General features: G+C 41.9%; 1 protein-coding gene across 1 annotated transcript in view; it reads left to right on the forward strand.

The window, feature by feature from the left end:
* The first annotated feature begins 7,758 nt into the window (after positions 1 to 7,758).
* LOC106610787 (regulator of G-protein signaling 17) overlaps positions 7,759 to 22,287 on the forward strand; it is a 44,425-nt gene continuing 29,896 nt past the window's right edge. The window contains exons 1-2 of the mRNA XM_014210369.2: positions 7,759 to 7,937; positions 18,091 to 18,226. Coding sequence (XP_014065844.1) covers positions 18,224 to 18,226 — 3 coding nt within the window. The 5' untranslated portion in view covers positions 7,759 to 7,937; positions 18,091 to 18,223. The remainder of the gene's footprint in view (positions 7,938 to 18,090; positions 18,227 to 22,287) is intronic.

Below are 22,287 nucleotides of genomic sequence, written 5' to 3' on the forward strand. Positions count from 1 at the left end.
TACATGACAACATGACTACATGCCTACATGACCGCATGACAACATGACCACATGATTACACGACTACACAACTACACGACAACACGACAACATGACACCATGACAATATGACTACATGACAACACATTTTGCAGCCTCCCATTTGCACTCTTTCTGCCTTAAAAACATTCAAATGTTTAGCATAAATCCCCTGTTTACATAATGATCCCTTGAATCTTCCTACACCTCATTAATATACATCCTTCTCATCATAGGGCATGTCCCCTAATGGTGAGAACATCATTTATTATTGAGGACACTCTCTGTGCTTTAAACAACAACATTCTTCTGATATGCAATTTCTTCTTGCAGATTTTCTCTGACTAGCCAAATCCAATCCACTTTTCAAATATATGAGTTGCATTAACACATTGTCTTATGTATTATTCATTTTTCCACTTTCAGAGAGAGAGAGAACGAAAGAGAAAGAAATAGAGTGAGAGAAAGAGACAGAGAGAGAGAGACAGAGAGAGATAGAGAGAGAGAGAGAGAGAGAGGGTGTGAGAGTCCCTTTTATTTGTTGGAGAACATGTGGTTAGGGGTGAGGACATGACCCTTCACAACAGCCACCTTCTTGAAAGTGTCATGGACTTAGTCTAGAATGGGTTTGACTTGGTTCTTGGGTTTGGCGATGGATTTGCAGAAGATCTGTGGGTGACAACCTTTGCAGGAGGGACATGGGGTGATTCAATTACATTTGCAAGCCTGATGGTTTCCGACAGAGCGCCAACATCTTCTGTGGTTTTAGATCCAGTTTAAATTGTGGTTGTTGGTCATGTGGCTGAACTGTGCACATCTGGTAATATGGTAATCAGCAGAAGTGCAGTGTGCACAAGGGAGCAAAGTTCTGTACACAATCTTCAAGGAGAATAGATTAAAAGGGAAGTGTGTAGTTCTCGTTGTCCATAAACTGTATAATGACAACCAAATATTCCGAGACACAAAGACTACTCCATGGCTATTCTAAAAATTACAAAGTTCTCATAGAGGAGTCGAATAATGGAACACCAAATACTAGCTATGTTAGGGATTGTAATAACATGTTTTTTTTAATAGATAGAACAGCGATAGAATTCAACAATTGTTAAATAAACGACAACTACACTATACCATTCAAGATAGAGAGTGTTGTAAAATAATTATTTAACTTACCATTTATAGTATTTTATAAATGGATAAGATGGCATTAGAAGAAAGGCTAACCAGCAAAATAATACATCTTCAAATATAACGAATTGGAACACAAAAGTGCTCAATTAACATGGTGGAGATAAAAACACAGCAGACAGAAGACATAGAAGGCACAGTATGTGGGTATGTGTGGATGTATTGTGATGGAAGGTGTGGTGGGGTTTTTTGTGTTTGGAAAAGTGTGGAATTAAGTGAGTGAGAAAGGATATGTTTGCATATCCCAGAACCAATGTGTGTCTATGAGCAGGGTTTGCGAGAGAGAGCTTTCAATTTTAAAATAAATTATACATCTAATTTATTTATTTATTGTCCTATTATGATGGAACGGTCCCCAACCCTATACCTTAGACATCCACCTGAGTGACCCATACCCTGAAGAGAAGTCCTTATCTGTTTTATGGGCTTACTGGACAGAGACCTACACTACCATTCAAAGTTTGGGGTCACTTAGAAATGTCCTTGTTTTTGAAAGAAAAGCACATTTTTTTAACATTAAAACAACATCAAATTGATCGGAAATACAGTTTAGACATGGTTAATGTTGTAAATGACTATTGTAGCTGGAAACAGCTGATTATATATGGAATATCTACATAGGCGTACAGAGGCCCATTATCAGCAACCATCACTCCTGTGTTCCAATGGCATGTTCTGTTAGCTAATCCAAGTTGATCATTTTAAAAGGCTAACTGATCATTAGAAAACCCTTTTGCAATTAAGTTAGAACAGCTGAAAACTGTTGTCCTGATTAAAGAAGCAATAAAACTGTCCTTTAGACTAGTTGAGTATCTGGAGCATCAGCATTTGTGGGTTAGATTACAGGCTCAAAATGGCCAGAAAGGAAGACATTTCTTCTGAAACTCATCAGTCTATTCTTGTTCTAAGAAATGAAGGCTATTCCATGAGATAAATTGCCAAGAAACTGAAGATCTCGTACAACGTTATGTACTACTCCCTTCACAGAACAACGCAAACTGTCTCTAACCAGAATAGAAAGAGGAGGAGTCTACACGGACAAGTTCTGGCCTGGTTTAGATCTTATCTGTCGGAAAGATATCAGTTTGTCTCTGTGAATGGTTTGTCCTCTGACAAATCAACTGTTAATTTCGGTGTTCCTCAAGGTTCCGTTTTAGGACCACTATTGTTTTCACTATATATTTTACCTCTTGGGGATGTCATTTGAAAACATAATGTTAAATTTTATTGCTATGCGGATGACACACAGCTGTACATTTCAATGAAACATGGTGAAGCCCCAATATTGCCCTCGCTAGAAGACAGTGTTTCAGACATAAGGAAGTGGATGGCTGCAAACTTTCTACTTTAAACTCGGACAAAACAGAGATGCTTGTTCTAGGTCCAAGGAAACAAAGAGATCTTTTGTTGAATCTGACAATTAATCTTGATGGTTGTACAGTCGTCTCAAATAAAACTGTGAAGGACCTCGGCGTTACTCTGGACCCTGATCTCTCTTTTGAAGAACATATCAGGACTGTTTCAAGGACAGCTTTTTTCCATCTACGTAACATTGCAAAAATCAGAAACTTTCTGTCCAAAAATGATGCAGAAAAATGTATCCATGCTTTTGTTACTTCTAGGTTGGACTACTACAATGCTCTACTTTCCGGCTACCCGGATAAAGCACTAAATAAACTTCAGTTAGTGCTAAATACGTCTGCTAGAATTCTGACTAGAACTAAAAAATGTGATCATATTACTCCAGTGCTAGCCTCCCTACACTGGCTTCCTGTTAAGGCAAGGGCTGATTTCAAGGTTTTACTGCTAACCTACAAAGCATTACATGGATTTGCTCCTTCCTATCTTTCCGATTTGGTCCTGCCGTACATACTTATACGTACGCTACGGTCACAAGACACAGGCCTCCTAATTGTCCCTAGAATTTCTAAGCAAACAGCTGGAGGTAGGGCTTTCTCCTATGGAGCTCCATTTTTATGGAATGGTCTGCCTATCCATGTGAGAGACGCAGACTCAGTCTCAACCTTTAAGTCTTTACTGAAGACTCATCTCTTCAGTAGGTCCTATGATTGAGTGTAGTCTGGCCCAGGAGTGTGAAGGTGAACGGAAAGGCTCTGGAGCAACGAACCGCCCTTGCGGTCTCTGCCTGGCCGGTTCCCCTCTCTCCACTGGGATTCTCTGCCTCTAACCCTATTACAGGGGCTGAGTCACTGGCTTACTGGTGTTCTTCCATGCCGTCCCTAGGAGGGGTGCGTCACTTGAGTGGGTTGAGTCACTGACGTGGTCTTCCTGTCTGGGTTGGCGCCCCCCCTTGGGTTGTGCCGTGGCGGAGATCTTTGTGGGCTATACTCGGCCTTGTCTCAGGATGGTAAGTTGGTGTTTGAAGGTTTCCCTCTAGTGGTGTGGGGGCTGTGCTTTGGCAAAGTGGGTGGGGTTACATCCTGCCTGTTTGGTCCTGTCCGGGGGTATCATCGGATGGGGCCACAGTGTGTCCTGACCCCTCCTGTCTCAGCCTCCAGTATTTATGCTGCAGTAGTTTATGTGTCGGGGGGCTAGGGTCAGTCTGTTATATCTGGAGTATTTCTCCTGTCTTATCCGGTGTCCTGTGTGAATTTAAGTATGCTCTCTCTAATTCTCTCTTTCTTTCTCTCTTTCTTTCTTTCTCTCTCTCGGAGGACCTGAGCCCTAGGACCATGCCTCAGGACTACCTGGCATGATGACTCCTTGTTGTCCCCAGTCCACCTGGCCGTTCTGCTGCTCCAGTTTCAACTGTTCTGCCTGCCGCTATGGAACCCTGACCTGTTCACCGGGCGTGCTACCTGTCCCAGGAGCGGTAGAGATACTCTCAATGATCGGCTATGAAAAGCCAACTGACATTTACTCTTGAGGTGCTGACTTGTTGCACCTTCGACAACTTCTGTGATTATTATTATTTGACCATGCTGGTCATTTATGAACATTTGAACGTCTTGGCCATGTTCTGTTATAATCTCCACCCGGCACAGCCAGAAGAGGACTGGCCACCCCTCATAGCGTGGTTCCTCTCTAGGTTTCTTCCTAGGTTTTGGCCTTTCTAGGGAGTTTTTCCTAGCCACCGTGCTTCTACACCTGCATTACTTGCTGTTTGGGGTTTTAGGCTGGGTTTCTATACAGCACTTTGAGATATCAGCTGATGTAAGAAGGGCTATATAAATACATTTGATTTGATTTGATTTGAGCCTGGGGGTGAGGTGGCAGAGTTGTTTGATAGGCTACAGCCTCAGAATGGTGGCCCACTGCCAGTGGTTCAGGTGCTGCCTGAGCTTGATCAGATGTAGCTAGTGCCAACACTGGGAGGTGTGTTGGTGTGGAGTAGTGTCTTGGACTGGAATATTATACTATTATATGGATGTTACATATTGCATTGTTATTGCCGAGAAACAGATATCTGTTGGTCTTTAATATTAATGTCCCAAACTTTACAGTAAATATCAAAGCCTACTGAACATTATGTTGCTGTAGTTTCATTGTCATGTTGAATCAATCTAAAACATATTTTTTTTATTTACCTTGTCAAATCAATTAAGAACAAATTCTTATTTACAATGGCAGCCTACCCCAGATGATGCTGGACCAATTGCGCACTTCACAGCCAGACTCCCAATCACAGCCAGATGTGATGCAGCCTGGATTCAAACCAGGGACTGCAATGACATCTCTTGCACTAAGATGCAGTGCCTTAGACCGCTGCGCCACTCGGGAGCCCAACATAGTATCTTCTACATTCTGAAGATGTCAAATAGATGCCAAAATTCAAGGTTTAATTTTTATATATATATTTTTTAATGTATTTGTCAGTGTTCCAAACTGGGCATTATTTGTCTTTTTACCTAAACATACAAACACCATCAGATAGAATTCATAGCAAGCAGTGCACTGGAATGACATTCACTTTCATGGAATGGGTGGCTGGAACCACACCACCAATGGGGCATGAATATGACTGCATTGAGACGTACTGTATGTCACTGTGCTTCTATGGCTATATGCACCATGCCACTGCCTACTTCATTTGTTCATTTAGCAAACAAGACAGCTCATCATCTAGTGCCTTTATCACAGTCAACACACCCATATTTTAATTTCAATTAGCTTTAAAAATGAAATATTTTCTATCAGCCTCATGGCAAAATGTGTAGAATAGCATAAGATTAGCTATAAAACTGCAAATGTTCCTCTTTGCCCCATGGCACAATGTGTAGAATTGCAGGAAGTTAGCTGTTTTCCCCCATCATTAAGAAATATAATTTGAAGGTAACAATGCACATTATTACTGGTTCATGTTGGGTCTTGGATCTTATTGTGTCTGCACCCAAGTCATCATGTAGGTCAAGTGATCATCTTATGATATTAGAGGGGTTCTGGTGTGGGATGGAGTGCTTTACCGTGGAGTGTCTGTAAGAACACTACCCTCCGAGCACACTATGTCATTTCAACATTGATAATTGGGTAATATTTGGTTGTGACTTTGATCAATAAGATTACAACCTATATTCATCCACTCAAAAAGACAGCCAAAAGTTAGTTGAATTTCTGATGTGTTATCACTATGCTTTCAATCATCTAAAAGCACAACCAAATTCCAATGGGAAAACAAAAATCTAAGTTAAATAAGACTAAATAAATTTAAATGCACTTTCAATAAAGTGTTGATTTGATTTAGTCCTATTCTTTAACTTAGATTTTGGTTGAGATGGTGATGTGAATCCAACATATCAATGATTAATTTGTAGACATGCTAGAATTAAAGCCAGACTAAGTCAGTAGCACAGATGTAACTATCCAAGACATCTATACTGCTGGTTGTCAATCTGGTGTAGGATATAGGTAAGAGCCCATTCAGTGATAAAGCTCTCTTTGCTCAGAAAGTTAGTGAGATGCCTTGGATTCAGGTAAGGGGACCTCTATAGCTTCTTTCCATTCATCAGGAACGATGCCCTCTTGTAGAGATAAGTTAAGAACGTCAGCCAGTGGTCCAAGCTCAATTCATTTGCAAACTCCTTTAATAGCAAACTCTGTTAAACCTTACAGGTTTTCACCTTCTGTAGCTTTTTGTAGACTTCCCAGGGTTGGACCGTTGGAGCAGGACATGCTGGTAAAAAGGAGGGCACCAGTGCTGGGTTGATGGGTGGTAGGGACTGTTTTACTTTTGATAGTGTTTTGTTCATTTAATTTGATGTACCATGCCTATCGTCTGGTCTAAGACCCTCTTTGTGGAAGGTTGCCTCAGTTTGGGAGAGGTTGGCTAAGTCTTTGATGTTCTTATGCCGCTGGGCATAATGAAACAACATTCACTGTTACTTAACTACTGTATTGTTTAGTCTATATTAGGCTTTATAAATTAATTCTAGAATATAATAATGCTTCTATAATTGCCTCTTTGAGTTGCACAAAATAAATAGGCTGTTCTTTAAATGAGTCACATTATACAGTAACACCATGCATTTTAGAAGATCATTTCAATTGCCCTCCATTCAACAACAGGCATGATTCACCAGTTGTATTTCCCGGAATGAGAAGGCAACATGGTTTTGATGCCTCCCAGTGGAGAATTAGAGCAAACATTTGTTGCACTTCCCATCTCTCACAAGGTGAAACTGCAATGTCCACTGGCAATGATACCTCATACCCAGATATTAGAGTACCAGTAAAGTGCAATGGAGGTGCTTGAAAACACACATGGCTCTTATTTATCTCCAGCGTAGACAAACTCTCATTCCCATTTTATATCCAAATTATTACAAACACCCCCTGCAAATAGAGATAAAATACAAAGCAATTCTGTTTAAAGGTGGGAATACTTCATATTTTGTTACAGCTTAACAATTGGCCAACTTGGCTCAGAGAAAGTATTGTATATATCCCATACGCAAACACATGTTTTTGTTTCAGATCCCTGAACTACAACTAGCCAATGCTTAGTGATTTGTAAGATCAGAATTAGCTTCTATCTCTCAGGCTACATCAAGGTGTACCAAGGAGAACCAAGGAGAACAACCAGCAAATTACAGAAAATGTGTGACATAATTAAAGCCTCTGCAGCTTTAGAAGTAGGCAGCAATAGCCACTCTTCATATTTATTATGGCAATTAAGAATACTTCAATTCTGGGATATTTATAATGGAATACTGTATGTTAAATATATTTAAAATGACCTAAAACAACATATTGTGTAAAAGTAAAGGTGCTGAAGGAGTGATGATGATCTTGCATGGCATCAAAATATGTTCCTACATACACATACCAAGCACACTTTTTCCAGTACTCGATAAAGCATTTAAGTAACCACTTATGTTGCAAGAAACGTGATATGACACATGACGTGTCATTCGTCCTCATTTACAAAGTCGCAATTTTGTAACCGGGGACAGTGGCTATCTATGTGGCAAAGACACAAGGAAACGTACAATAAATGATTCAATATTACTACCTCCATCTTTGAAAAATCTATGTAGCAACTCAGTTTTCCCCACCCTGCAGCCCTGGCCAGCGTGAGCTGACAGTGACAGCAGCACGCTTGCGCAGTATGTCCACTGGCTCGGAGTCGGTGCTGAAGTTGGGCGGATGGAAGAAAAACACCGCCGATGGAGATTATAAAGCAGGATGCATCTTTACTGTGCGATTTAACAAGCATCAACATAAAACACGTATAAATGAACCACTACAGAATACTGACAACCAGAATTAAAAGGGTAAGCTTCTGGATATTATTCTGTTAAATGTCCCACGAGCTAGCACTAGCCATGCTAGTCTCATAGCTAGCTGCCGCCTCTTCTTCGCAGCACAGAAAATGAGAGAACGGTCTAATGTTAGCTAGCTATACAGAAATTGGGGGTTATTCTTATTTTTGTTGATGCGACAATAAGGCACTATCGTAGTTTTCTATTAGTTTTGCATTATCATGCTGTGTCTTGCCAAGCAGAATCAGATTGTCTTTGCAGCTAACGTTACATGTAATGTTTTAGCTAGCTAGTTAGTGCAGAATCACAGCTGCAGATGCTTCGAATCACAGAGAACCACGCAAAACACCCCAGGAGCTGCAGGCAACGACAGCTATGATGTTAATGTTTTAGCAAATTATGTCAAGCATGTTATATGCTTTTAAGTGTATTTAGTTAGCTAGCTTTAAAATGTACGATTTTACCACTGCTAACTATGTCATACATTTCAATTGGCAGCGAGTCAGTTTACTTGGTATGGCTGAACTAGGCTACCGCTCCAGCCTGCCGTTTTCCATATGGAATATAAGGGAGAATCTCAATTGGACCTCGATTACTCGCGTCCTTTCCACCTTCCTCTCCTCGGCTCATTTTGAAAAAGGTCAAAGGTAATGCAGGAGAGGTTGTGAAGAGAGGGAGTTTGGAAACATTAGAACAAGTCATTAGAAATGACTCCTCCACTAGCACATCATCAGGCAAATTACGTTTACAGAGGTGGAATGCCAAAATACATGTGTAAAGTGGTAAAAATAAATGCGGAGGTGTGCTAGACATTTTATAGATAAAACAAACCATAAGTAGCATACACTTTTTAAATGTGTACATGCTTTTCTCCTCAGAGGAAACAGCTGGCACTGTTTCCGCATGCTAACATTTTATTGTGTTGCACAAGTCTAATTTATTTCATGGGACCGATATTAGCATTTTTTTCATGTATTACGTCCAAATCATTCCGAAAGTACACTACATGATCAAAAGTATGTAGACACCTGCTCTTCGAACATCTCATTCCAAAATCATGTGCATTAATATGGAGTTGGTCCCCCAATTGCTGCTATAAAAGCTTCCACTAGTTTGGGAAGGCGTTCCACTAGATGTTGGAACATTGCTGCAGGGACTTGCTTCCATTCAGCCGCAAGAGCATTAGTGAGCTTGGGCACTGATGTTGGGTGATTAGGCCTGGCTTTCCAATTCATCCCAAATGTGTTTGATGGTCTTCCACACCAATCTCAACAAACCATTTATCTATGGACTTCGCTTTGTCATGCTGAAACAGGAAAGGGCCTTCCCCAAACTTTTGTCACAATGTTGGAAGCACAGAATTGTCTAGAATGTCATTGTATGCTGTAGTGTTAAGATTTCCCTTCACTGGAACTAAGGGGCCTGGCCTGAACCATGAGAAACAGCCCCAGACCATTATTCCTCCTCCACCAAACTGTACAGTTGGCACAATGCTGTGGGGCAGGTAGCGTTCTCCTGGCATCCTCCAAACCGAGATTCGTCAAACGGACTGCCAGATGGTGAAACGTGATTCATCAATCCAGAGAACGCGTTTCCACTGCTCCAGAGTCTAATGACAGCTAGCTTTACACCACACCTGCCGATGCTTGGCATTGTGCATGGTGATCTCAGGCTTGTGTGCGGCTGCTCAGCCATGGAAACCACACAAGCTTACAGAATGGGATGTAACCTCCGCACAAGAACTGTACTTCGGGAGCTTAATGAAATGACTTCACAGCTGAGCCGTTGTTGCTCCTAGACATTTCACAATAACAGCACTTACAGTTGACCGGGGCAGCTCTAGCAGGGTAGAAATGTGACTGGCTTGTTGCAAAGGTGGCATCCTATGACGGTGCCATGTTGAATTCACTGAGCTTTTCAGTAAGGCCATTCTACTGCCAAAGAGAGGTCCATACAGAAATGGTTTGTTGAGATCGTTTTGGAAAACCATCGAACACATTTGGGATGATATAATATGTGTATCTTACGTTGATTGTAAAGCTCCCGAGTGGCGCAGCAGTCTAAGGCACTGCATCTCAGTGCAAGAGGCGTCACTATAGACACCCTTGTCCGATTCCAGGCTGTATCACAACGGCCGTGATTGTGGCTCAGGTAGTGCAGCTCATCCAGGATGGCACATCAATGCGAGCTGTGGCAAGAAGGTTTGCTGTGTCTGTCAGCGTAGTGTCCAGAGCATGGAGGCACTACCAGGAGACAGGCCAGTACATCAGGAGACGTGGAGGAGGCCGTAGGAGGGCAACAACCCAGCAGCAGGACCGCTACCTCCGCCTTTGTGCAAGGAGGAGCAGGAGGAGCACTGCCAGAGCCCTGCAAAATGACCTCCAGCAGGCTACAAATGTGCATGTGTCTGCTCAAACGGTCAGAAACAGACTCCATGAGGGTGGTATGAGGGCCCGACGTCCACAGGTGGGGGTTGTGCTTACAGCCCAACACCGTGAAGGACGTTTGGCATTTGCCAGAGAACACCAAGATTGGCAAATTCGCCAATGGCACCCTGTGCTCTTCACAGATGAAAGCAGGTTCACACTGAGCACATGTGACAGTCGTGACAGAGTCTGGAGACGCCGTGGAGAACGTTCTGCTGCCTGCAACATCCTCCAGCATGACCGGTTTGGCGGTGGGTCAGTCATGGTGTGGGGTGGCATTTCTTTGGGGGGCCGCACAGCCCTCCATGTGCTCGCCAGAGGTAGCCTGACTGCCATTAGTTACCGAGATGAGATCCTCAGACCCCTTGTGAGACCATATGTTGGTGCGGTTGGCCCTGGGTTCCTCCTAATGCAAGACAATGCTAGACCTCATGTGGCTGGAGTGTGTCAGCAGTTCCTGCAAGAGGAAGGCATTGATGCTATGGACTGGCCGCCCGTTCCCCAGACCTGAATCCAATTGAGCACATCTGGGACATAATGTCTCGCTCCATCCACCAACGCCACGTTGCACCACAGACTGTCCAGGAGTTGGCGGATGCTTTAGTCCAGGTCTGGGAGGAGATCCCTCAGGAGACCATCCGCCACCTCATCAGGAGCATGCCCAGGCGTTGTAGGGAGGTCATACAGGCACGTGGAGGCCACACACACTACTGAGCCTCATTTTGACTTGTTTTAAGGACATTACATCAAAGTTGGATCAGCCTGTAGTGTGGTTTTCCACTTTAATTTTGAGTGTGACTCCAAATCCAGACCTCCATGGGTTGATAAATTGGATTTCCATAGATTTATTTTTGTGTGATTTTGTTGTCAGCACATTCAACTATGTAAAGAAAAAAGTATTTAATAAGATTATTTCATTCATTCAGATCTAGGATGTGTTATTTTAGTGTTCCCTTTATTTTTTGAGCAGTGTAATTTGATCTTAACTGACTTGCCTAGTGTAATTTAGGTGAACAACTCTTTAACGAATTGACAATTGAATTAGATGGACCACTAGCCTAATCTTTGTATCGGTGCCATTATGGTGACTGTGACTGCATGGGCAGCGACATTGAGGCTACCTCCATTTTTTTTAAAGTAGTTTTGTGTGTTTGAAAAAAGCGTAAAGTTAATATTGGTGATTTACCTCCACCTGCAGTGCTGGAAACCTGAAACAAATGTTCTGTATCATTCATTTACTGTGGCCACCAGATGTTAGTAAATGGCTTTGAGCTATATTACCATCTAGGCAAACCAATTTAAAGAAGGCAATGCTATGATCATTGACTGATCAAACCATAAGAAACCCAACACAGTTAACTACTTTCAAATTATGGCAATGTCCATGCTAAAATGGATTATATCCATCTAGAGTCCTATATATATCTCAATGGTATTGACACTCCTACAATATAGCAAATCCATTTCTGCGCCACGGAGGATAGAAGGACAGAGGAGCCAAGGAGAGGACGGACTTATGCCCAATTGAGAAAAGGCCATAGGCTATCACACAAACAGCCATGATGTAAAATGCTATGCATTCATCCCAGTCTAGCTATTTAATTGACAGGTACTGTAGTGATGAAGGACTATACCATGTCAATTTCCTGGGAAAGTCAACCTGATCATGCAAAATACAATTTATTTTAAAAACATTCATAATTATCCTTAATGTCTAAATGTTGGAGTACAGACTTTATTTGACCAGTTAAAGTATACAAACTCCATGCATTTTGGACGTTACGGAGTAGGAGGCCAAGTCTCAAATACGTTTTTTCAGTCAGTCATATTTCATGGCTTGCCTGAAAGGGCTCACGGAGCTTGTTTTTCCACTCACAGCTATCCACCAGTGTTTATGAAGTTGAGATGTTAATGAAGTAGGGCTGACCTCATCTAGTCAATTGTTTGGTTGATAGGCTGTTGGTCAACATATTTTTTTTATTTCTTTTTGTAGAGTAGACACTTTTTTATTTTATTTTTTTGTATTTTTTTCATGGCACATGAGACCCCAGCCTTATTCATGCCTGGATGGCACAGTCCATCACTCTAAGACTGGCATCTGCCAAGTAAGACAGTATTTGCCTTGGCACGCCAAGCAATTTGATAAAATAAGTGAAATTGCATTTGTTTCAAAATTGCATTTGTTTTCCATAAATAGCTACTGCTTTGGATATGACACCATTTGTGAGAGTATTCCTTAGGCCTACAGTATGTGTGAAGATAATGTGTCTTTGAAATGTCAGGTCAAGTAGAAGGGGATGCACAAGGTGTGTCTCTAATGCGCTCTCTCCCACCAATTCATGCGCACCAATTCAACTTACATTTTAGACTTTTTTTTTGTCGTTTTAGCAGACGCTCTTATCCAGAGCGACTTAAAACCTCTTACATCTAGACATTCCGCTAGCGGAACACCTGCTCCAATATCCAATGATGGGCGTGGCGCGAAATACAAACTCCTCGAAAATCCGAAAACTAAAATTTTTCAAACATATGACTATTTTACACCATTTTAAAGACAAGACTCTCCTTTATCTAACCACACTGTCCGATTTCAAAAAGGCTTTACAGCGAAAGCAAAACATTAGATTATGTCAGCAGAGTACCCAGCCAGAAATAATCAGACACCCATTTTTCAAGCTAGCATATAATGTCACAAAAAACAAAACCACAGCTAAATGCAGCACTAACCTTTGATCTTCATCAGATGACACTCCTAGGACATTATGTTATACAATACATGCATGTTTTGTTCAATCAAGTTCATATTTATATCAAAAACCAGCTTTTTACATTAGCATGTGACGTTCAGAACTAGCATACCCACCGAACACTTCCGGTGAATTTACTAAATTACTCACGATAAACGTTCACAAAAAACATAACAATTATTTTAAGAATTATAGATACAGAACTCCTTTATGCAATCGCGGTGTCCAATTTTAAAATAGCTTTTCGGTGAAAGCACATTTTGCAATATTCTGAGTAGATAGCTCGCCATCACGGGCTAGCTATTTTGACACCCACCAAGTTTGGTACTCACCAAACTCAGATTTACTATTAGAAAAATTGGATTACCTTTGCTGTTCTTTGTCAGAATGCACTCCCAGGACTTCTACTTCAATAACAAATGTTGGTTTGGTTCCAAATAATCCATAGTTGTATCCAAATAGCGGCGTTTTGTTGTGCGTTCAAGACACTATCCGAAGGGTGACGCACACGGCGCGTTTCGTGACAAAAAAATTCTAAATATTCCATTACCGTACTTCAAAGCATTTCAAACGCTGTTTAAAATCAATTTTTATGCAATTTTTCTTGTAAAAAAGCGATAATATTCCGACCGGGAGTCGTTGTTTTCGTTCAAAGACTGAAAATGTAAACATGGAGTCGTCTCGTGCACGCGCGCGCCAGTCTCATTGTTCTCAGATCGACCACTTACCAAATGCGCTACTGTTTTTTAGCCATGGCCTGCAAAGTCATCATTCAACGTTCTGGCGCCTTCTGAGAGCGTTAGAAAATGTCACGTTACAGCAGAGATCCCCTGTTTTGCATAGAGATGATCAAGAAGGCCAAGAAATGGTCAGAGAGGGCGCTTCCTGTTTGGAATCTTCTCAGGTTTTGGCCTGCCAAATGAGTTCTGTTATACTCACAGACACCATTCAAACAATTTTAGAAACTTTAGGGTGTTTTCTATCCAAAGATAATAATTGTATGCATATTCTAGTTTCTGGGCAGGAGTAATAATCAAATTAAATCGGGTACGTTTTTTATCCGGCCCCCTATCCATAACAAGTTAAAGTAGTGAATGCATACATTTTATAAATTTTTTATTTTTTCCCCCCGTACTGGTCCCCCGTGGGAATTGAACCCACAACCCTGGCGTTGCAAACACCATGCTCTACCAACTGAGCCACACGGGACCATTGTGTGAATTGTGTGCTCTTTGATTGTTAGTCTATCAATTCCTCATCACCAGTAGTACATTTACTGTTAATCCCCATCATTTCTAATCTACAATGTTTGTTTGGTTAGGGTCATTTCTGTTAATGCAGTCATTATATTATTATACCAGTATTTTGCTGTTCTCATTGTCAGAGTGGACATGTTGCTCACAACCTATGCTACACTTGTGAGGAACAAGTTTTAGTTTATTTCATTCCATTTACTCATTGTCTTTTGTTTGAAGCGCTCTTGTCAGTGTTGAGCAAGGACACGCACCTGATTTATGCATAGAAGTAGGCCTAGGGTACCTAGACTGCGCGTAAATGTATAAATGTGCCCATTTGGGGATCTACTTTTGCATTAAGCAGATGCTCTTATTCAGAGCGGTCCTCTATTAGGACTGAGGAGAGGTCCTGGGGATGTGAGTCCTCTGTTGGGACTGAGGAGAGGTCCTGGGGATGTGAGTCCTCTGTTGGGACTGAGGAGAGGTCCTGGGGATGTGAGTCCTCTGTTGGGACTGAGAGAGGTCCTGGGGATGTGAGTCCTCTGTTGGGACTGAGGAGAGGTCCTGGGGATGTGAGTCCTCTGTTGGGACTGAGGAGAGGTCCTGGGGATGTGAGTCCTCTGTTGGGACTGAGGAGAGGTCCTGGGGATGTGAGTCCTCTGTTGGGACTGAGGAGAGGTCCTGGGGATGTGAGTCCTCTGTTGGGACTGAGGAGAGGTCCTGGGGATGTGCAACAGCATGTTATTGTTAGTCGAACATTTTCTTAGGCTACCGTCTGGGTAGTCCCACTCTTCACATACAGTACCAGTCAAGAGTTTGGACACACCTACTCATTCCAGGGTTTTTCTTTATTTGTACTATTTTCTACATTGTAGAATAATAGTGAAGACATTAAAACTATGAAATAACACTTATGGAATCATGTAGTAACCAAAAAAAGTGTTAAACAAATTAAAATATATTTTATATTTGAGATTCTTCAAAGTAGCCACCCTTTGCCTTGATGACAACTTTGCACACTCTTGGCATTCTCTCAACCAGCTTCATGAGCTAGTCGCCTGGAATGCATTTCAATTAACAGGTGTGCTTTGTGGAATTTCTTTCCTTCTTTATGCGTTTGAGACAATCAGTTGTGTTGTGACAAGGTAAGGTTGGTATTCAGAAGATAGCCCTATTTGGTAAAAGACCAAGTCCATATTACGGCAACAACAGCTCAAATAAGCAAAGCGAAATGACAGTCCATCATTTCTTTAAGACATGAAGTTCAGTCAATCCGGACAATTTCAAGTGCAGTCGTAAAAACCATCAAGCGCTATGATAAAACTGACTCTCATGAGGACTGCCACAGGAAAGAAAGACCCAGAGTTACCTCTGCTACAGACGTTAAGTTCATTAGAGTTAACTGCACCTCAGATTGCAGCCCAAATAAATGCTTCACAGAGTTCAATTAACAGACACACCTCAACATCAACTGTTCAGAGGAGACTGCGTAAATCAGGCCTTCATGGTCGAATTGCTGCAAAGAAACCACTACTAAAGGACACCAATAAGAAGAAGAGACTTGCTTGGGCCAAGAAACACAAGCAATGGACATTAGACCGGTGGAAATGTGTCCTTTGGTCTGAGTCCAAATTTTAGATTTTTGGTTCCAACCACCGTGTCTTTGTGAGACACAGATTAGGTGAACGGATGATCTCCGTATGCGTGGTTCCCACTGTGAAGCATGGAGGAAGAGGTGTGGGGGTGCTTTGCTGGTGACACTGTCTGTGATTTATTTAGAATTCAACGCACACTTAACCAGCATGGCTACCACAGCATTCTGCACTGATACACCATCCCATCTGGTTTGCACTTAGTCCCACTATCATTTGTTTTTCAACTGGACAATGACCCAAAACACACCTCCAGGCTGTGTAAAGGCTATTTTACCAAGAAGGAGAATGATGGAGTGCTGCATCAGATGACCTGGCCTCCACAATCAACCGACCTGAACCCAATTGAGATGGTTTGGGATGAGTTGGACCGCAGAGTGCAGGAAAAGGAGCCAACAAATGCTCAGCATATGTGGGAACTCCCTCAAGAATGTTGGAAAAGCATTCCAGGTGACTACCTCATGAAGCTGGTTGAGAGAATGCCAAGGGTATGCAAAGCTGTCAAGGCAAACGATGGCTACTGTGAAGAATCTCAAATATAAAATATGTTTTGATTTATTTAACAATTTTTTTGGTAACTGTTATTTAATAGTTTTGATGTCTTCATTATTATTCTACAATGTAGAAAATAGTAAAAATAAAGAAAAACCCTTGAATGAGTAGGTGTGTCCAAACTTTTGACTGGTACCCTATGTCCATTTTTTGTTTTTTGGCTAGGACCTGAAGTAGAGAGGAAAGATGGAGGAGAGGGTGCTGAAATAGCAGTGGGCCAGATTGGAGGAGAGGGGGCTGAAATGGCAGTGGGCCAGATTGGAGGAGAGGGGGCTGAAATAGCAGTGGGCCAGATTGGAGGAGAGGGGGCTGAAATAGCAGTGGGCCAGATTGGAGGAGAGGGGGCTGAAATAGCAGTGGGCCAGATTGGAGGAGAGGGTGCTGAAATAGCAGTGGGCCAGATTGGAGGAGAGGGGGCTGAAATAGCAGTGGGCCAGATTGGAGGAGAGGGAGCTGAAATGGCAGTGGGCCAGAGTGGAGGAGAGGGGGGCTGAAATGGCAGTGGGCCAGAGTGGAGGAGAGGGGGCTGAAATAGCAGTGGGCCAGATTGGAGGAGAGGGTGCTGAAATGGCAGTGGGCCAGATTGGAGGAGAGGGAGCTGAAATGGCAGTGGGCCAGAGTGGAGGAGAGGGGGCTGAAATGGCAGTGGGCCAGAGTGGAGGAGAGGGGGCTGAAATGGCAGTGAGCCAGATTGGAGGAGAGGGTGCTGAAATGGCAGTGGGCCAGATTGGAGGAGAGGGTGCTGAAATGGCAGTGGGCCAGATTGGAGGAGAGGGATCTGAAATGGCAGTGGGCCAGATTGGAGGAGAGGGATCTGAAATGGCAGTGGGCCAGAGTGGAGGAGAGGGTGCTGAATTAGCAGTGGAACAGATTGTAATTCCTAGGCCAGTAGACACTTTTTTTCCTGGCAGTTAAATTTGACTTGTAAGTACATGGAATAAAGTGTTTTTATTGTGAACCTCCTGATCCTCTGTATAGTACCCTGCCTTGCTGAGGTCTGTCAGTGGCTCTCCCCAGGCCATGTTAGGAACCAGCTGAGAAAGGATCTCTGTAGTTGTCATATATAACCATCTAGACCTCTGCAGTCATGTGTTTGCAGTAGTTCTGCAGTATAGGCCCAGGCTATAGCTAGCCTAAAACTGTGAAAAACAACTCGAATGTCCATAACAGTCACTTTTGAAAACTGTTAGACTATTGCCTCCATTATGCACCGTTTCATTTTTGGAGGTGTTGAATAAGAGACCGACCAGGATTTGTGGTGGACTTCATCAACAAAGAGTGAAAAGTAGGCCTAATGCAGGGGTGGCAAACTCAAATCCTGGAGGGCCATGTTTCCACTTTTTTTAATTTTTTTAATTTTTGTCCAATTTAAGACCTGGACTACTAGGTGAAGGGAGTTCCTAACTAATCCGTGACCTTAATTAATCAATCATCACATGGTCCTCCAGGAATTGAGTTTGACACTCCTGGCCTAATGGTCAAAGGTTAATATTAACCTACTATCTGTCTGTACAATATTACTATGCACTGTATTTCTCTGTTCTTTTTCTCAGATGGTATATTTTTGCTCCCCTTGCACTCAACACTGCAAATGGTCCACCCACTGAGTCCCTGAGCTCTGCTGAGACCCAGGGCGGAGACTGCTGTCCTCCTCATCCCTCCTCACCTCCTGGCCCTCCATCAGTGATGGTGAGAACAACAATACTACTCTGTAGACACACCCTAGTGCTTTACTTCTGAACCCACCAAAGTTCAACCAACCCCTTACCTTAGCGCCATGATTCTCCTGTCGTGTCTGTCTGTGGAAACAACTGACTAATTCTCATGGTAGGTTATTTAGGGCAAAGTTCCATGACCTTATAGTAGTGAATGTGACTGCTAAGTTTCATGAAGTTTGATCCTACATATATCTGTCCATCATTTAAGGAACTTCAGTATGCTCCTATTTGAATTCTCAAAATTCTATTCAGCTGTATGCATCTGATAGACTCCTATAAATTGCACCGGATTAGTGTTTGCATTATGGGTAGAAACTGGAGAATGGCAGGATGGCCGGGACCCTTGGTGGCTGCTTTAGATCGGCCCTATTAATTAAGCCTACAATACCCTATTAACTCTACAGTACCCTATTAACCCTACATTACCCTACTAACCCTGTTAACCCTACATTACCCTACTAACCCTGTTAACCCTACATTACCCTACTAACCCTGTTAACCCTACATTACCCTACTAACCCTGTTAACCCTACATTACCCTACTAACCCTATTAACCCTACAGTACCCTACTAACCCTACAGTACCCTACTAACCCTACAGTACCCTACTAACCCTACAGTACCCTACTAACCCTACAGTACCCTACTAACCCTATTAAGCCCACAGTACCCTACTAACCCTATTAAGCCTACAGTACCCTACTAACCCTATTAAGCCTACATTACCCTATTAACCCTACAGTACCCTATTAACCCTACATTACCCTACTAACCCTATTTACCCTACTAACCCTATTTACCCTACAGTACCCTATTAACCCTACATTACCCTACTAACCCTATTTACCCTACTAACCCTATTTACCCTACAGTACCCTACTAACCCTACAGTACCCTACTAACCCTACAGTACCCTACTAACCCTACAGTACCCTACTAACCCTACAGTACCCTACTAACCCTATTAAGCCTACAGTACCCTACTAACCCTATTAAGCCTACAGTACCCTACTAACCCTATTAACCCTACAGTACCCTACTAACCCTATTAAGCCTACAGTACCCTATTAAGCCTACATTACCCTACTAACCCTATTAAGCCTACATTACCCTACTAACCCTATTAAGCCTACATTACCCTACTAACTCTATTAAGCCTACATTACCCTACTAACTCTATTAAGCCTACATTACCCTACTAACTCTATTAAGCCTACATTACCACACATGTAAGATGCAGGCTAGGATCACCAGCTGTTAATAATGAGTAAATTAACTTTAGATTTAAAAAGATAATCATATTTGCCATTGAACAAAATAATTTGTGCTGCTCAGTGACCAGTACTGAGAGCACACTATTAAGGAATGGCAGCCACAAAATGCTTTCTGGATCTTCCCACTGAAACAACAAACCAAGGCCCATTGAGGAAAGTCCAATATTCCTCCTCTGCTGTATTTTGTACTTAGTGCTGGGCGATATGGACAAAAAATGTACCCTTTTTTTTGCCATAACTATAATTCAGCGATAATTTACAATACAATTTTTTTGGGGGGAGGTGCTTAAGCTGGTCGATATGGACAAAAAGTTACGTGATAAAGGTTACTATTTGGCTCGATAACAATGTAATGATTTAAAAAATCTGTATTTTAATGGACCGTTACCTTACATTAGCGGCAGGGCTCAAGACAAATAGGGAGGAAGGCAATGTTAGTGTCGGTAATTTTCTGTTTATCGTCCTATAGCAAGATCAAAGACAGTACATTTCCCAAATGGCTAATGAAATAGAAATTCTCCTCACTGTAGTTCGACTGTAGAAATACAGTAAGAAATTCATCCTGGCCAAAATGTGATGGAGTTGCAGAATGAAAAGGAGGTTCTTTGGCTAAGCCTATATTTGTGTTTCCACATGGAGAGTTCTTTTATTTGCATTTCTTTTCAGTGGCGTGTACGTGTCCCCAGCTAGAACAAAGGTGTTTGTCATTGTATTTTGCATCAAAGTGCATGTTTTCCACCGGTGGAAGGTGAATAACCGATGGCTGCTCAAGTGGTCAACTCAGGATTTGCATATTTGGCCTATTGGTCCATGTATCATCATGGATGTTAAAGTTTAGGCTACTCAGAGAGACAGGAAACCTCCTCACTGATCATTGATAGTGTCCATAAATAAGGAGCAAAAGTTGAATGATGACTTTGCAGGTAAGATAATCCTTTATTCAACAGTTTTTGGATTCAAAAGAAAAGTTTAAAGTAGTGAAGTAGAATCACAGGAGAGATTAAATGAGGGCAGAGAGGAAATGTATTTTTAAAGGTTAGCCTAAATATATCATCTACATTACTACTTGCGGCTCGTGCTCCACAGCCAGATTATGCACAATGGTAATTATTAACCTGTTAGAATTATTCTAATTCTAATCTGTTCTTTGGGATTTATTTGAAACAGGCATTAATGTACCATTCAGCACCAGGATGTTAATAATTGTGGTGATTGTACCAGAATGTATCCATTGTTGGCTCTTATCTTTTTACGTTTGCTCGTCTTATTTACTAGGGATGTTCCCAATAGGCTCCTCATTTTGATTGATTGACCGAATGTGCTTGATAGGAAGTAAAACATTTGACTTTGTATCCTACTTTTGTTGGCTCTCACAATGGAGATATTAAAATCAAATTGTAATTGTCACATGCGCCGAATACAGCAGGTGTAGACCTTACCGTGAAATGCTTACTTAAAAGCCCTTAACCAACAATGCAGTTCAAGAAATAGAGTATAAAAAAAGATTTACTAAATAAACTAATGTAAAAAAAAAATAATGTAATCAATCAAAAAGTAACACAATAAATGTACATAACAATAACGAGGCTATATACAGGGGGTACCGGTACCGAGTCAATGTGTGGGGGTACAGGTTGTGTGGAGGTAATTTGTAAAGTGACTATGCATAGATGATAAACAGTGAGTTGCAGCAATGTAAAAACAAATGGGGGGGTCAATGTAAATAGTCTGGGTGGATTAATTTTTCAGCAGTCTTATGGCTTGGGGGTAGAAGCTGTTAAGAAGCCTTTTGGTTCTAAACTTGGCGCTCCCGTACCACTTGCCATGAGGTAGCAGAGAGAACAATCTATGACTTTGGGGACTGGAGTCATAAACTTTTTGGGCTTCCTCTGACACCGCCTAGTACCTTGCTCAAAAAAATAAAGGGAACACTAAAATAACACATCCTAGATCTGAATGAATGAAATAATCTTATTAAATACTTTTTTCTTTACATAGTTGAATGTGCGAACAACAAAATCACACAAAAATAATCAATGGAAATCCAATTTATCAAGGAGGTCTGGATTTGGAGACACACTCAAAATTAAAGTGGAAAACCACACTACAGGCTGATCCAACTTTGATGTAATGTCCTTAAAACAAGTCAAAATGAGGCTCAGTAGTGTGTGTGGCCTCCACGTGCCTGTATGACCCCCCTACAACGCCTGGGCATGCTCCTGATGAGGTGGCGGATGGTCTCCTGAGGGATCTCCTCCCAGACCTGGACTAAAGCATCCGCCAACTCCTGGACAGTCTGTTGTGCAACGTGGCGTTGGTGGATGGAGCGAGACATGATGTCCCAGATGTGCTCAATTGGATTCAGGTCTGGGGAACGGGCGGGCCAGTTGTTAAAGGAATTTTATATCTTGATGATAATAATCAATAATCAATTCGCCTTGACTAATGCCCAAGGTTTGTAAGACAATGGGTTATAATAATTAGGCAAGGACTCAGCTTTCTGCAAAAGGTTTCTGTAGCTTTATTCAGAGAACGTTCTGAGGTCAGGATAACAAAACAGTCATTAAAAATGTAATTATATAGTTCTTGCTTACTTACGCACATGCATTTACACACAATCCGTTGGTGACCTGCATCCCCCATAAACTTCTCACACTGTTTATCACTATCCAGAGCTCAGCCTGTTCTTTTCCCTCAAGGTTAAGAACTCTTTGAAGCTTTTACTCCCTTGACCATCTGCCCCTCTATCTCTCTATAC

This window comes from Salmo salar, chromosome ssa01, assembly GCF_905237065.1.
Source record: "Salmo salar chromosome ssa01, Ssal_v3.1, whole genome shotgun sequence".
Lineage (NCBI taxonomy): Eukaryota > Metazoa > Chordata > Actinopteri > Salmoniformes > Salmonidae > Salmo > Salmo salar.